This window comes from Diceros bicornis, chromosome 23 (genome assembly GCF_020826845.1).
Source record: "Diceros bicornis minor isolate mBicDic1 chromosome 23, mDicBic1.mat.cur, whole genome shotgun sequence".
Taxonomy (NCBI): Eukaryota; Metazoa; Chordata; class Mammalia; order Perissodactyla; family Rhinocerotidae; genus Diceros; species Diceros bicornis.
Window position 1 is genome coordinate 48,552,262 of NC_080762.1, and position 13,673 is coordinate 48,565,934.

At 34.4% G+C, this 13,673-nt stretch overlaps 1 protein-coding gene across 3 annotated transcripts in view; it reads right to left on the minus strand.

Annotated features, from left to right (window-relative positions):
• DOP1A (DOP1 leucine zipper like protein A) overlaps window positions 1-13,673 on the minus strand; it is a 92,330-nt gene that overhangs the window by 40,379 nt on the left and 38,278 nt on the right. For all 3 annotated transcript variants that reach the window (XM_058566699.1, XM_058566697.1, XM_058566698.1), the window contains exons 7-13: window positions 12,250-12,349; window positions 11,381-11,490; window positions 10,071-10,179; window positions 8,707-8,827; window positions 6,369-6,488; window positions 4,498-4,612; window positions 3,540-3,773 (exon numbers count right to left, since the gene is read on the minus strand). In XM_058566699.1, the coding sequence (XP_058422682.1) occupies window positions 3,540-3,773; window positions 4,498-4,612; window positions 6,369-6,488; window positions 8,707-8,827; window positions 10,071-10,179; window positions 11,381-11,490; window positions 12,250-12,349 (909 nt within the window). The remainder of the gene's footprint in view (window positions 1-3,539; window positions 3,774-4,497; window positions 4,613-6,368; window positions 6,489-8,706; window positions 8,828-10,070; window positions 10,180-11,380; window positions 11,491-12,249; window positions 12,350-13,673) is intronic.

Sequence of the window (13,673 nt, forward strand, 5' to 3'; positions counted from 1 at the left end):
TTGCTCCTAAGATAAAGAATAAAAGCCTTAGTACAGTGAAAAGGCTCTGTAAGACCTGGCCCCTGCCTACCTCGACAGCCGCATCTCCCCCTCACTGCCTGCACAGCGCTCCTTTCTGCCTAAGAGCCTTTGCAAATGCTTTCTTCTGTCAAGTGCTCTCTTCTTCCTACCTCACCCCTACCTCAATTCCTGTAGGGCTTCATTCAAACAATCCTTCCTCAAAAAAGCCTTCTTTGGCCCCTAATATAGGTTAGATCACCCCATTTTCCACATTCCTACCACTCTATATTTTCCTTTGTACATTTATCACAACTATACTTAAATGTGCAATTATTTGTTTAATGTCTGTCTCCCAACTTGAAAGAAAGGGTTGAGAAGAGCAGAGACTGCCTACTTCACCCTCTGGATACTCAGTGCTTTACACAGAATGGGTGCTGAATGAAGAGAGGTTGCTTTCTCTATTTCAAAGGTAAGAAAACTGAGGGTCAGGGAAGTTAAAAAAAAAAAAAAAAAACTTGCCCAAGGTTATAGCAAATAAGCTTAGTAGTTAGTAGAAAGCTCAGACTAGGTAATTCTAAACTTCATGCTGTTTTTACCATAGCATATCAACTATATCTATAACAGTATGAGAACTTTTCATATTATAATGCCAAAGTTTAGAGGTGGCTATCAGTTTGAACTTAATTGTCAATTTTTCTCTTTTGAAAGGTTAACAATCATCCAAAATCTTGTATTAACACATTTTCAAAAGAAGTCTTGGGGCCGGCCCGGTGGCATAGTGGTTGAGTTTGCATGCTCTGCTTCGGCAGCCCCGGGGTTCGCAGGTTTGGATCCTGGGTGTGGACCTATGCAACGCTTATCAAGCCATGCTGTGGCAGGCGTCCCACATATAAAATAGGGGAAGATGGGCCCAGATGTTAGCTCAGGGCCAATCTTCCCCAAGAAAAAGAGGAGGACTGGCAATGGAGGTTAGCTCAGGGCTAATCTTCCTCACCAAAAAAGAAAAGGAGTCTTAAATGGTAAGATTGTCATTAGCTTATTACGATAAAGTTACTTCTGTATTGATCTTTTTTATACAAGGATCATAAAACAAGAGATGATGTTATGTTAATAAAATTCAAGCTATAAATTCAGTTAAACTTGCATATAATTATAATATTTAGTTGTATGGTCTATATTACATAACTATGTTTCAGATTATTTTACAATAAAATATCTTTTTGAAAATAGAAAGGAATTACATGTTTTGGAAATTTGGGTATATAGATCCAATACACGATTTTACAAAAATGTACTAAGTGCATAGAGACAAAAATAGATTTATAATTTTTTAAACAATCATTCACTTCTACTTTCAAAAAAAAAAAAAGGAATACAGAAAATATGCTCAGCTTTCAAATATGATCAATTTTCATACATCTCAGAAAAGATAATACCATGTGTTTCAGTAAAAAATAGGAAAGAACATACATGCTCTGGAAATACATAAGAAAACCAGAGAAAGTGGGAGAAAAGCATACTCTAAGGTTAATGAATCATTAAATTTTTTTAAAAAGTATATTATTTAATTGTATTTCATTTAATATGAATGGATATTCCCATTTACCTTATCTTAACCATCAATAAGTGCCTCCAGATGTTTTCTACAGGGTAAACATTCACATATTTGAATATGCAATTGAGAGAATGCTAAGATCCTTTCCCCATCTCACTGATCTCATTCAAATAAAAACCAAAGCTTCAAAAGCAGTTAATATCTATGTTAGTTTTACTTTTAAGAAGATCCTAGAGGCATAAATTATGGAAAAACAACACAACAAAATGAATTTCCCAACAACAGAATCATATCATAACAGAATATCATATCATAACAGAATATCACATATAAATAATAAGCAGGTAGGAGGAAAATAAGAGAGACTGGTTTTAGTTTCTGTAGGACAATCCTGGGATATATTTAAATTGACTGAGGGTCAGTAATGTTCATTTCATATATGAAAAGCAATATATTTAGAAAGACCAAGAAAAAAGTTTTAGGATTAATACTTGATGGGAAAGGTTGTCTGAGATCATCCTGATAATGTATTTTACCTGGCTGAAAAAAATAAAAAAGCAACTCAAAAGAAGTAAGGGCAACTATACAAACCCAATATTTAGGTAATGAACCTTATATGCTAGAAATATTTAAATCTTCGTTTTAACATAGTGCCACTGTGCCTAAACTCAATGGAATTATGCAATTCCATTGAATGTTTTAATACTTGCTTAAAAATACTTTAATAGGGGGCTGGCCCTGTGGCTTAGCAGTTAAGTGTGCGCGCTCTGCTACTGGTGGCCCGGGTTCAGATCCCGGGCGCGCACCGACGCACTGCTTGTCCGGCCGTGCTGAGGCGGCGTCCCACATACAGCAACTAGAAGGATGTGCAACTATGACATACAACTATCTACTGGGGCTTTGGGGAGAAACAGGGAAAAAAAAAAAAGGGAGGAAGATTGGCAATAGATGTTAGCTCAGGGCCAGTGTTCCTCAGCAAAAAGAGGAAGATTGGCATGGATGTTAGCTCAGGGCTGATCTTCCTCACACACAAAAAAAAAATTTTCATATTATAAACCTGAAAGCTTTTAAATTATTGATTTTTCCATAGGTGTTTCATAGGTATTTAGGTATGTTACTAATGCCAGACGTTAAAATTACTGTAATTCTACTCAACATCATACAGTAAGCATTAAGAATCTGGAAGACTGAGGAGAGTAAAAAGATTCTGGATTTCAAGAAGAGCATGTCAAAAGCTTAGCGTATATATGAAAAGGACCAGTAAAGTTTAGATTATAAACTTACTGGTCAATATGGTAGCTACTAGCCACATGTACCTACTGAGCACTTAGCTACTGAGCACTTAGAAATGTAGCTAATCTGAAAAAGGAACTAAATTTTTTATTTCAATTAATTTTAATTACAATTTAAAAATTGATACTTAATTTAGTTATTAGAAAACTTTTAAGTATGTTTAGAACAATTTGGGTATTGAGTCTAATTTTTCAAATGTAAATTTTATGAAGTTAAATACAGATCAAGTACTTCTGATAAAAATTTAGCATTTGAATGAAGACGTGCTGTAAATGTAAAATACCAGAATTGTGAACACTTAGCACAAAAAAGAATGTAAAATATCTGATTGTTTTATATTATATCAATTTTATATTGATTACATGTTGAAATGATAAATTAGCTATAGTGGGCTAAACAAAATCTAATTGAAATTATTTTGCCTGTTTATTTTCCCTTTTTTTAATGTGGCTACCAGAAAATTAAAAATTACATATGTTGTTTGCATTATATTTCTACGGGAAGTGCTGAAACAGAGAGTTAAATTGCACTAGAGCCAAAAGCCTACAGGATGGTCTACTGCCACAACATTTGGATCTAGGAAAGATTCACTAATATTTTAATGGTTATGTAAGGTGATTTTACTCAGAAACTGTTCGGCTTTGAAGAAATATAACTGGCTGTTAATACCACAATTAATAGCTAACATTACCTTTTTGTCTTCCCATTCTCTGACTGAGTTGTTCTGCCCACTTGTAAACTGCAACACACCTCCAGTGCTGGCAGCTAACAGCGGAGGCTGAACCTTGCTAAGGATCTTTGAGCAGAGCCTGAGTGAATCTGTGAGTTCAGACAAACGCAATGTCTGGAGATGGCTTGTCAGGGCAGAGACCATCCTGAGCAGCAACTGGGGCAAGTGTTCTGTCTGGATTTCAATATACGTCTCCTGAAAATAAAAATGAAATGACAAAAGTTTAAACAATGTATAATTCAAAAGTTATGTTATCTTACTTATATTTAATCTATATAAAAAAGGAAATAATTTTACTCATCTGTAATATTTTATATGTATCATGCTCTTAACCTTGTATGGTCATTTTGTTATTAATGACTTATAAAATTTTTATTCCCAAATTCTCAATTTAAGTACTTCAAAGCATATATTATAAAATAATCCCAGTTTTATCTGCTACATTACTGTAATTATAATATAACAAAAGTAAACATAATCAGTTAAAAACAAAGCAGGCTGAATGTCATACCTGACACAGCACCCTCATACTTCTAGTAGGCTTCAAAATGAGAAAGCAAAGAATTGAGGAGAGAAAAGATAAGGGGAAAAGTTTCCAACAGTCTTAATTTAATACAAATAATCATTAATAAATACAAATGTAGCATTAGACCATTATACACTAAACATTTAAGATTTCAATAACATGCAATTATAAAGTATATTCCATGTATTATAGAAGACTTGGATATGCAATATATATATATGTCAGAGGACAAAACACTTGGAAAATTTTATGAAAAAAGCTATGCCAAAAGGAAAAAAAATCAATGTAATTTTAAAGATGAAGTATATTTGAAGATGAGGTTTGTCTCCAACATGAAATATTTAAACTATGTTAGTAGATTTCCTCAATATGTTTTTACCAAGGTGATCTTACCAAAGAAACTATATCCAATAAAAAATCCACCAGTAAGCAGAAACTGGTCAGCTGTAACTCAGATGACTCACTGCTATCTCCAGGCCCAATCTGAAGTCTGGCATGCAGTGTCCTCCTAAAAGGACAAAGTTCACTTGATCAAGTATACTATCAAGTGAAATGAATACATGTGACATCACTGTCTTCTTAATGAGGGTCAAGTCAACACTGGGACACACAGTAATGTTCTTGTGATGAAGTACATTCCCTTTCCCCAGGACACCACTGTACCTCTACGTGGAAAATTCCCAAAACAAGATTCCTAGGCTTAACCTCTCCCTGTAACTCCCATCCTGTACTTTAAGTGTTCTTGATGGATCTCATTTTTGGGACTTATTTCCCACTGCTCCCACCACAGATAACATCTCCTACTTAAAACGGATTATTCGCTGCTTGATTTCTAACCTCAGGGCCTTTGTTTATACCAATTTATCCTCCTGGATTGCCATCCTCCCAATCTCATTCTCTCATATCCAGAATGCATCCCTCCTTCAAGGTTTGAGATCAAATGTTACCTCCTCCAGGAAGCCTCTTCCAACCCAAGTAATAGGGGTCATTCCTCCAACAAATATTCACAATAAATCATTTAACTCTATATGACCACACATTGCCCTATACTCTGAAGACACAAAGTTAAGTAAGAATATGATATAGTCCCCAACCAGCAAGAAAAATATAAGCATAGAGACAAATAAATGTAACAATGTGACAGTACAGGAGAAGCTGATTCTAATGGGAGATTTGGGAGTGTCAGGGAAGGCTAATGAAAGGGGGTGAACTCTGTATAGGGACCTTAGCACACGGGCAAGGAGGAAGAATATTTCAGAAGAAATAGCATGAGTGATGGCTCAGCAGCATGAAAGTTAATGTGTGTTCAAGGAATAGTCCAGGTTAGCTAAAGAAAGATGGATGTGTGTGTTTGTGAATGTAGAAATGAGGGCCAGCTAGCAAAAATATACTCATAATTCCTATGCATTGCTACCACATTTTAATCTTTCTATTAAGGCATTTATAACTTTTAATACTAGGAATACACATGTGCATGTCTTGTTCCCACTATAAAGTCTCTGAAGATAGGGACTGTCTACATGCCTAACACAGTGCTTTTCAACTAGGTGCTCAGGATCTGCAGAACGAGTAAGCAAGCAACTTTCTAAATCATTAAAGGATTAAGGTATCGCATCAGCATTTATATTTTTAAAAGATTTGTAATCCCAAGATTGTTCATGCTTACTTTTTGACTATATGCTCCTGAGGCTTGAGATGTTAATCTGGTTCTGAGAGGATTTGGTCTAAAATCCAGACAGGGATTCCACTCAGGTTCACTGGTTTGGGTTTTCAGAACATTTTTTAAACTTTATGTCCTAAGGGGTGAAGGGCTTTTATCACTCACCAGCAACAGTATGAGCTGGTTTTAGGGCTTTAAAAACACAAGAATGACCAACGGATTTCTTGTTATTCAAGGTGGAAATCATTTTGGGAAAGTGTGCTGAGGCAGCAGCCACAAATTTGCTATTTTCTCTACAACAAAGAAAAACTGGGTTAACTCTAGAATGGAGAGGGAAAATCTTTTTATCTATGCTGGTGACTGAATAACTCATCTCTAAACTCCTTTGCAATTCTAAGATTACACAATCAACGATTCCATATTTGAGAGTGAAATGGTAGAGCCAGATTATGGCTATTAAATAATTAATTGTTGTCAGTAGTAGTAGTAGAATGTATAAAAGAACATTCTTTTCATTAGACTCAAGAACTTAAAAAAATACACAAAAAGCAAAGGTTGGCTTTGGATGCTATTAAATTAAAATGAATGAAATGGTTTAACATACCTACAACATTCTTCAAACCAACGTGCAACGTAATCCCACATATAATAAGGCTCAAATGAATTAAAGAGAAGGTTGGCAGTTTTAATCAGCTCTGCTGTTTTCTTATTTTCCCTTAATTTACTAAAAAAGGAAAAGAAAAACAAAAACTAATAAATATTAATGTTTATTTTTTTCAAATTTAAAGTTGAGTGCAATATTGTTATGGCAGTACACATTCCTAAGTAGTTGCTAGAAAAGTTGCTAGTGAGAAAACTGCAACAAATAATTTTTATCTACTGTCACTCTACTTTACCTGTAGTTATTTTCCAAATTTGAGTTTTCATAACTGAAATGTATGACCAATATCAGAAATTAGCCTTGTATAAGAAAAAACAGCTGTGCTTCTAGCAAAAGAACAAGAAGTTCTTTTTGAACTATTTTGAGTGCCTGGCTGTTAATTTGGCATTAAATTCTTTTGTTTCCCTTGTACATATAAACTGAGTAGTGATTTGATTTTGACAGCCCTGACTCTGAAATAATTTTGTCTGCTTTCCTGTGCTGCTCAGGATTTGCTTAAGAAAGGTTAAGTTTATTTTGGTGAGTTTAAATCAAATTATTCTTAGCTTGAAAAATAACAACAAAAAGAACTAACACTGTAAATAGCCATTATTACTGAAGTTCCATTAGGGAAAAATAACTTTCTTTTTTCAAGTAGAAATCCTTTAGCCTATTAACTATCACCTACCTACCATCTCCTGCCATCTTTCCTAACAATTAAAACACTTATTTTTTAAAAAAGTGAGGTACCTTCAATGCAACTAGCAAGTTATAGCACAAAAGACTAATTAAATACTCTGAGGCAATACAAATTATCAGGCAGAGTACAGAATGAAATCGAATACCAGGTTAGTTAATATTAACTTCTCAAACAAAAATTACAGGGGATCATATTTATCAGAAATCAAAAACTGTCTTAGGGCCGGCCCCGTGGCTTAGCAGTTAAGTGCGCCTGCTCCGCTACTGGCGGCCCGGGTTGGGATCCCGGGCGCACACCGACGCACTGCTTCTCCAGCCATGCTGAGGCCGTGTCCCACATACAGCAACTAGAAGGATGTGCAGCTATGACATACAACTATCTACTGGGGCTTTGGGGGAAAACAAAAGGAGGAGGATTGGCAATAGATGTTAGCTCAGAGCCGGTCTTCATCAGCAAAAGGAGGAGGATTAGCATGGATGTTAGCTCAGGGTTGATCTTCCTCACAAGAAAAACCAAACCAAAACAAAACAAAAAAAACTGTCTTAAAATATTTTTATAAAAAAGTGCGTTTTAGGAAAGCTCAGGTTATCTCCAAAGTCTCACCAAGAAGACACTAACGGAATGCAAATTGTGTAAAAGAAGTTGTAGTCTTGGAACCTTTGTCATATAATGATAGATAAGACTGGAAAAGAGGTAGGCTGCTTAAAATAGAGGAGAAATGAAAAAGTAAGACTCTGCCAACATGTATCTTATCACTGCCTTAGAGAAAAGGATATGCTAATTTTATATGACTTGTCCCAGGCATTCAAAAAGCATATATATTTATATACATACCTGAGAGAAGAAATAACCATGACATGAAAAAAAAATTCTTTAAAGAATACTCAGTGTCCTTTGATTCACTTAACTCTGTGTTCAAGTCTTTTTCTGATCTGTGATTTGGATGCCTGAGGGTGTCAAATCATGAAGAGGCACTGCCCCATGCAAACAACCAGGCCGAATTACCAAGCAAGGTACAATTCCCATTATTAACTGACATGTGGTAGTTAATCTCTTGTGAGTTTGGTAAGTGTGAATAAATTCCCTGGAATCCATATTTTCTTTTTTTAAAAAATTAATTAATTAATTAATTAATTAATTTATTTTTCCCCCCAAAGCCCCAGTAGATAGTTGTATGTCATAGCTGCACATCCTTCTAGTTGCTGTATGTGGGACACGGCCTCAGCATGGCTGGAGAAGCGGTGCGTCGGTGCGTACCTGGGATCCGAACCCAGGCCGCCAGCGTCGGAGCGCGAGCACTTAACCGCTAAGCCACAGGGCCGGCCATATTTTCATATTAACTGCTAAAAGTTAAGTTTTCAAAACTGGTGAGGTTGAGAACCAACCCTGGAATGTGGTGGTTCTACTACATAGCAGTCATGCTGTAAATGCCTGTTTGAAAGATGAGAGCAATCAATTATGGGTGTTCACATTACCAAAATGCAGTGATATTTTAAATCAAATTTACTCATTCAGAACACAAACTTCATAGAGTAGTGTCCACTTTATGAATATTAATAAATGAGGACAGCTTATGTCACGCTTAATTTTTTGGTAATCCACCTGCTTAACTGAGCATGATCCTTGCTGAAGGGTGGTTCCATCTGAAGATCCAATTCTGCTTTGCATTGAGAATATAACGTTCTAAACACTTCAATTAGGACATCTTCTAGAATTACAGGTCCTAAAATTAATATACATATTAAAGACAATAATTAATTAGCATTGGCAAATCATGATTATCTGAAAGTTGGCCCAATTACAGGATGCTTTAAAACAAGTATTTTTTAAAAAGTCTTTTTTTTCAGAAGCTAAACTTAACATTTTGAGAAGCTAACAGTAAAACAGAAAATAACTGAACAAAAGTTTATTTAACTATAGGTTCACATAATAGAAATTACAAAATCAGAGAAATTGGTTTTGCCAATTAATAGCTCTTTTACTTTGGACAAGTTATTTAACTTCTTTGAGCTTTAGTTTTCTCATCTAGAATGAGGATAATAATAACAAACTTACAGGACTGCTGTAAGAGTTAGGAAAAATATTTGTAAGGTGGCTAGCATAGTTCCCAGGATATATGAGTATTCAATAAATGTTACTAATATCATTACTATTGTTAATTAATTTAAATACAAAAAGGTACAAGGCTAAACTTTATTTATTGCGTTTATTATTTAATTATTTATTAAACTTTATTTACTGTTTATTGCTATAACAGATGTCAATCTCCTTCAAAAAATTCCTGATTCATTTATTATCACATAATAGCTAAAATAAACTCTCAAAGCCATTGATATAACTAAGGTTAGGTTATTTTTATATTTAAAATTGTTCATATTTAAGAATTGGTGAGACAAGCATATTTGCTAAAACATCTGCATATAATTTAATAAAATTATATACTTTATTATTTCATTTTATTGTTGCTAATATTTATGGTTTTTCTTAATTTCTGTCCCAGGTACCATAACTAACTTCATATTAGTTCTAATACACAAGAAATATACAATGAAGAAAGGGAAAACATACAAAACAAAGGAGATATGGGGAAGGAAGTTGAGGGATATAACCCAAATATTTCTACTCAAGTCCTTGAATTCTGTGAAACTATACGATAATCATGACAGATCATAAATGGTTCAATTTCAGTAACTTAATCAGGATAAAGAAGAGCTTAGATAGTATCTTTAAAATGACTCCTCTGCTACACACATAGTACCAGGTAGACATATGATAACAAACCAGTTGGATCTACATCTGTACTTTAAGGTTCTAGAGCCATTTTTAGGTAAGAAATTGCTGAAAACATGTATTTAAAGGCCTCAAAATATAGCAACTTTTGTAAGTAATGACTTTGTCTCACTTTTATTATGAAACTATACAAAACAACCATATGTGACCTTATGCTCTAGGACAGTATATATTACCTAGCTCAGGTTTGTCCAGTAAACTGATTAAAATACGAAAAGGTTTTAGATCCTGCATTAAAGTGCTCTCTTCTCCAAATCCATTCACTTGTAAGATCCCCACCATTGCCTTTAAAAAAGAAAAAGTACACTAGTCATTTAAATAAACAAATTCAAAGATTTCTTTCTAAAGAGAAATATTTTTAAATACAACCATATGTAATGGAGATTTACATTCCCTATTGCTTTTTTGAAGCTTTTTCACTGAAGTTGGCTTTTTCTCTCTGCTAGGGGAAAAAAAAAATATATTCACTTGTCTTGAGAGAAGGAAAAATGCTTACATTGTCACTAGAAAAAAATTGGAAAAGTTAAAATCTAGAAAAACAAATTCATGAGTTGATTGTTTACCCAAAAGATAATATTTGTATTTAAGATCATCAATATGCCCCAAACTATGCCACACAATCATGACAATATCTGCTAGTATGCAATTATTTCCCCACTAGTGACTCAAAACTAACTACATTCTTATAATCTGACTCATTTTAAAATGCTTCAGATACTATGTATTTTCTCAGATTATTTTGAGATATCTTGAATAAATATAATTGAAGTAAAAATAATATGAAATAGGGGCCGGCCCGGTGGCGCAAGCGGTTAAGTGCGCGCGCTCCGCTGCGGTGGCCCGGGGTTCGCTGGTTCGGATCCCGGGCGCGCACCGACGCACTGCTTGGCAAGCCATGCTGTGGCGGCGTCCCATATAAAGTGGAGGAAGATGGGCACAGATATTAGCCCAGGGCCGTCTTCCTCAGCAAAAAAAAAGAGGAGGATTGGCGGATGTTAGCACAGGGCTGATCTCCTCACCAAAAAAAAAAAAAAAATAATAATAATAATAATAATATGAAATAAACCTATGCATCGTTTTAACATTTCCATTTCAATAGCAGTTTTACCACATTTAGATTCCTGTTGCAACCCACATTTCACTGGGGCTTCAGAGGAAATAACAAAGGTCCTGGTCTGTTTTTGGAAAAGCTCCAACTTTCATACAGCAGATGGGCGAGAAGCTGCAATTATGTTTCAATAAAGTTATGAAAACAAAGTAAAAAAGAAAATCTCTGGACTTACACAGAACTGAGTCTAGCTTATGCTTACTTATTTTTTTTATTGTAGTCATTTGCTTGTTATAGTCATTCTTAGAAAGCTTGTGAGTTGTGTCTCCATCCCTTCAACTAGTGAATTAATTCTATGAAGGTAGCCTTGTCTTACATTTGTTGAGTGACTCTAGTGGTCAGGGAGTAACCAAAAAATAAAATGAAAGCATTCATTACCTGAACCAACAATTCTTTTGAAAATGTAGTGAAATAGTAAGTGGCATGTTCTTCAGGATTACTGTGTCTTGTGCTTCTGGGTCCTATGATAGCACCGTTGTTATCAAAACCTCCATGAAAACAAATTGCAAAATAAATTAAAATGGAATTCCCAAAACTGTTGTTTACTAAATACCAAAACAGCAAATAGCTCAAAAACAGCACTAACTACTTACCAATTAGTAGCCCAATCAATGTCAGCAAGAGAGATCATTTTAGATAGTTTAATAAAGGGAAACCAATTCAATATTTGAGTATCATAGTATTCTTCCAGAACTATCCTATTTTTTTTTAATCTTATGAACAGTGAAATAAATAAAGATTCAGAAAATCCAAGGTAAGTTATATTGTGCCCTCTCACTCTAGGTGATAAGGAGTTGTGAAGACAGGCCAAATACTCACAAAAAGTATGGAAGAACAAAGTGTACACAATGCTTTACTGCCTGAGTGGGAGACTGGTACCACGTGTGGGACGGTTAGTACTAGTCCTGATTCCTTTGATGACTTCAAAGTTTTAGACATTATTTCATTATTTTGATTATTAATTTATCCTTCTTTATCTACATACTTATAACAGCCTTGATTTATAAGGGGAAAAAAAATCTTGTCAAAGGGAAGGAACATGATCTATGGATTAAAATAGTTTCTTTGACTAATAAGTTGTTGAAATTTCTTTGTACAATACACATACTGTTTATATTTTTATTGTCCATTTAAGCAAACTTTTGGACAACATACATTTAGGACATACACACAACCTGATAATACTTGTGTATGGCAAACTTCCCTCCATCTTTTCCCAGCTAAAATCATACACATCAAATACCTACCAAGAAGCCATGCATAAAGTCTTCGGTTCAGGGACATATCCCTCCTTAGTACTACATGAAGGGCTGCTGACAAGATCCTGATCATATCTGGTCGAGTGGCCTGAAAAAGTTAGGAATGTGGTTGTAGTTAATCACATACCAAAAAGTATTAGTTTTTCCCTCTCTTTAAAAAAATAGTACCTTGCAATACATTCAGAACTTTAGAGCTTAACTTTTGAGGTACTTTCAAATAACATTATCTTATTTGATCTTTCAAACACAAGAATTATTACTTCCATTTTACAGATTAGGAAACAACAAGAAAAATTAGGTAACACAGCTATTTAGTTGCACAGCTGAAACTGTAACTGAATTATTTTAACCTCCAGTTTAAAGTTCTTTATCCTATCCAATATTAGCAAAATCTGACACAAAACAAAAAAAACAGAGCAGATGGGACAAATACAAGAAAATCATATGGCTTTAGTCTTTCACAGTCATAGTGTTGTCAACTTGACTACAAATTCTGTAGAAATTCACTATCTTCATAAATTCCAAGTCTTTCTTGTTCTTTAAAAAATTTTTTGTCTTATAGTATTTTAAACATATAGAAAAATGTAGAAAACAGTATCATAAATGCTTTTGTACCCATCATTCAACTTTAACAAATTTTAATATTTTTTTCATTTTATTCCAGATCTTTTAAAGAGAAATAATTCATTTTTTCTTCACATAGCCTTAAGTAGATGTTCAAAAAATGATTTACTAAAGGAGATCTGGTTTTAGCTAAAAGAAGTAAAAGTAAAAGAAAGATAAAAGGAAGGTAGCTAATTAAATTGCTGCCCAGCTTATTTGTTTTAAAGGAATCTTAGAGAAACAACTGAGATGTCACAACATAGATCATCAAAAGTTCACAAATTACAGTCACTCATCTGAACATAGATGTCTTCTATCAATCTAAGCAATTCTCAAAGTGTGGTCCCCAGACTTCTGTGGATCTCTAAGACCCTCTCAGGAGGGCCACTAGGTAAAAATTATATTCATAACAATACCAAGATGTTATTTGCCTTTTCTGCTGCGTTGACATTTGCTCTGATCATGTGATAGTGGGTAAAACTGCTGGCATCTTAGCAAGAAAAGAAGCAGTGCAGCAGTGGCACCCACTGTACTTGTAGTCACTGTATTTTTTACCATGGACTTGCAGTAAAATCAAAAAGAAAAAAAAATCCAGTTTCACTTAAGAATGTTGTTGATGAAACAGCAAAAACTTATTTTATTAAATATTGACCCTTTAGTACATGTCTTTTATATTCTGTATAATGAAATAGGAAGTACACATAAAGCACTTCTGATGTATACTGAAGGACGACAGATGTCTCAAGGAAAAGCACTTTTGTGACTGAATTGTGAGCTGACCTACCAGCTTTCTTCAGAGTATCACTTTT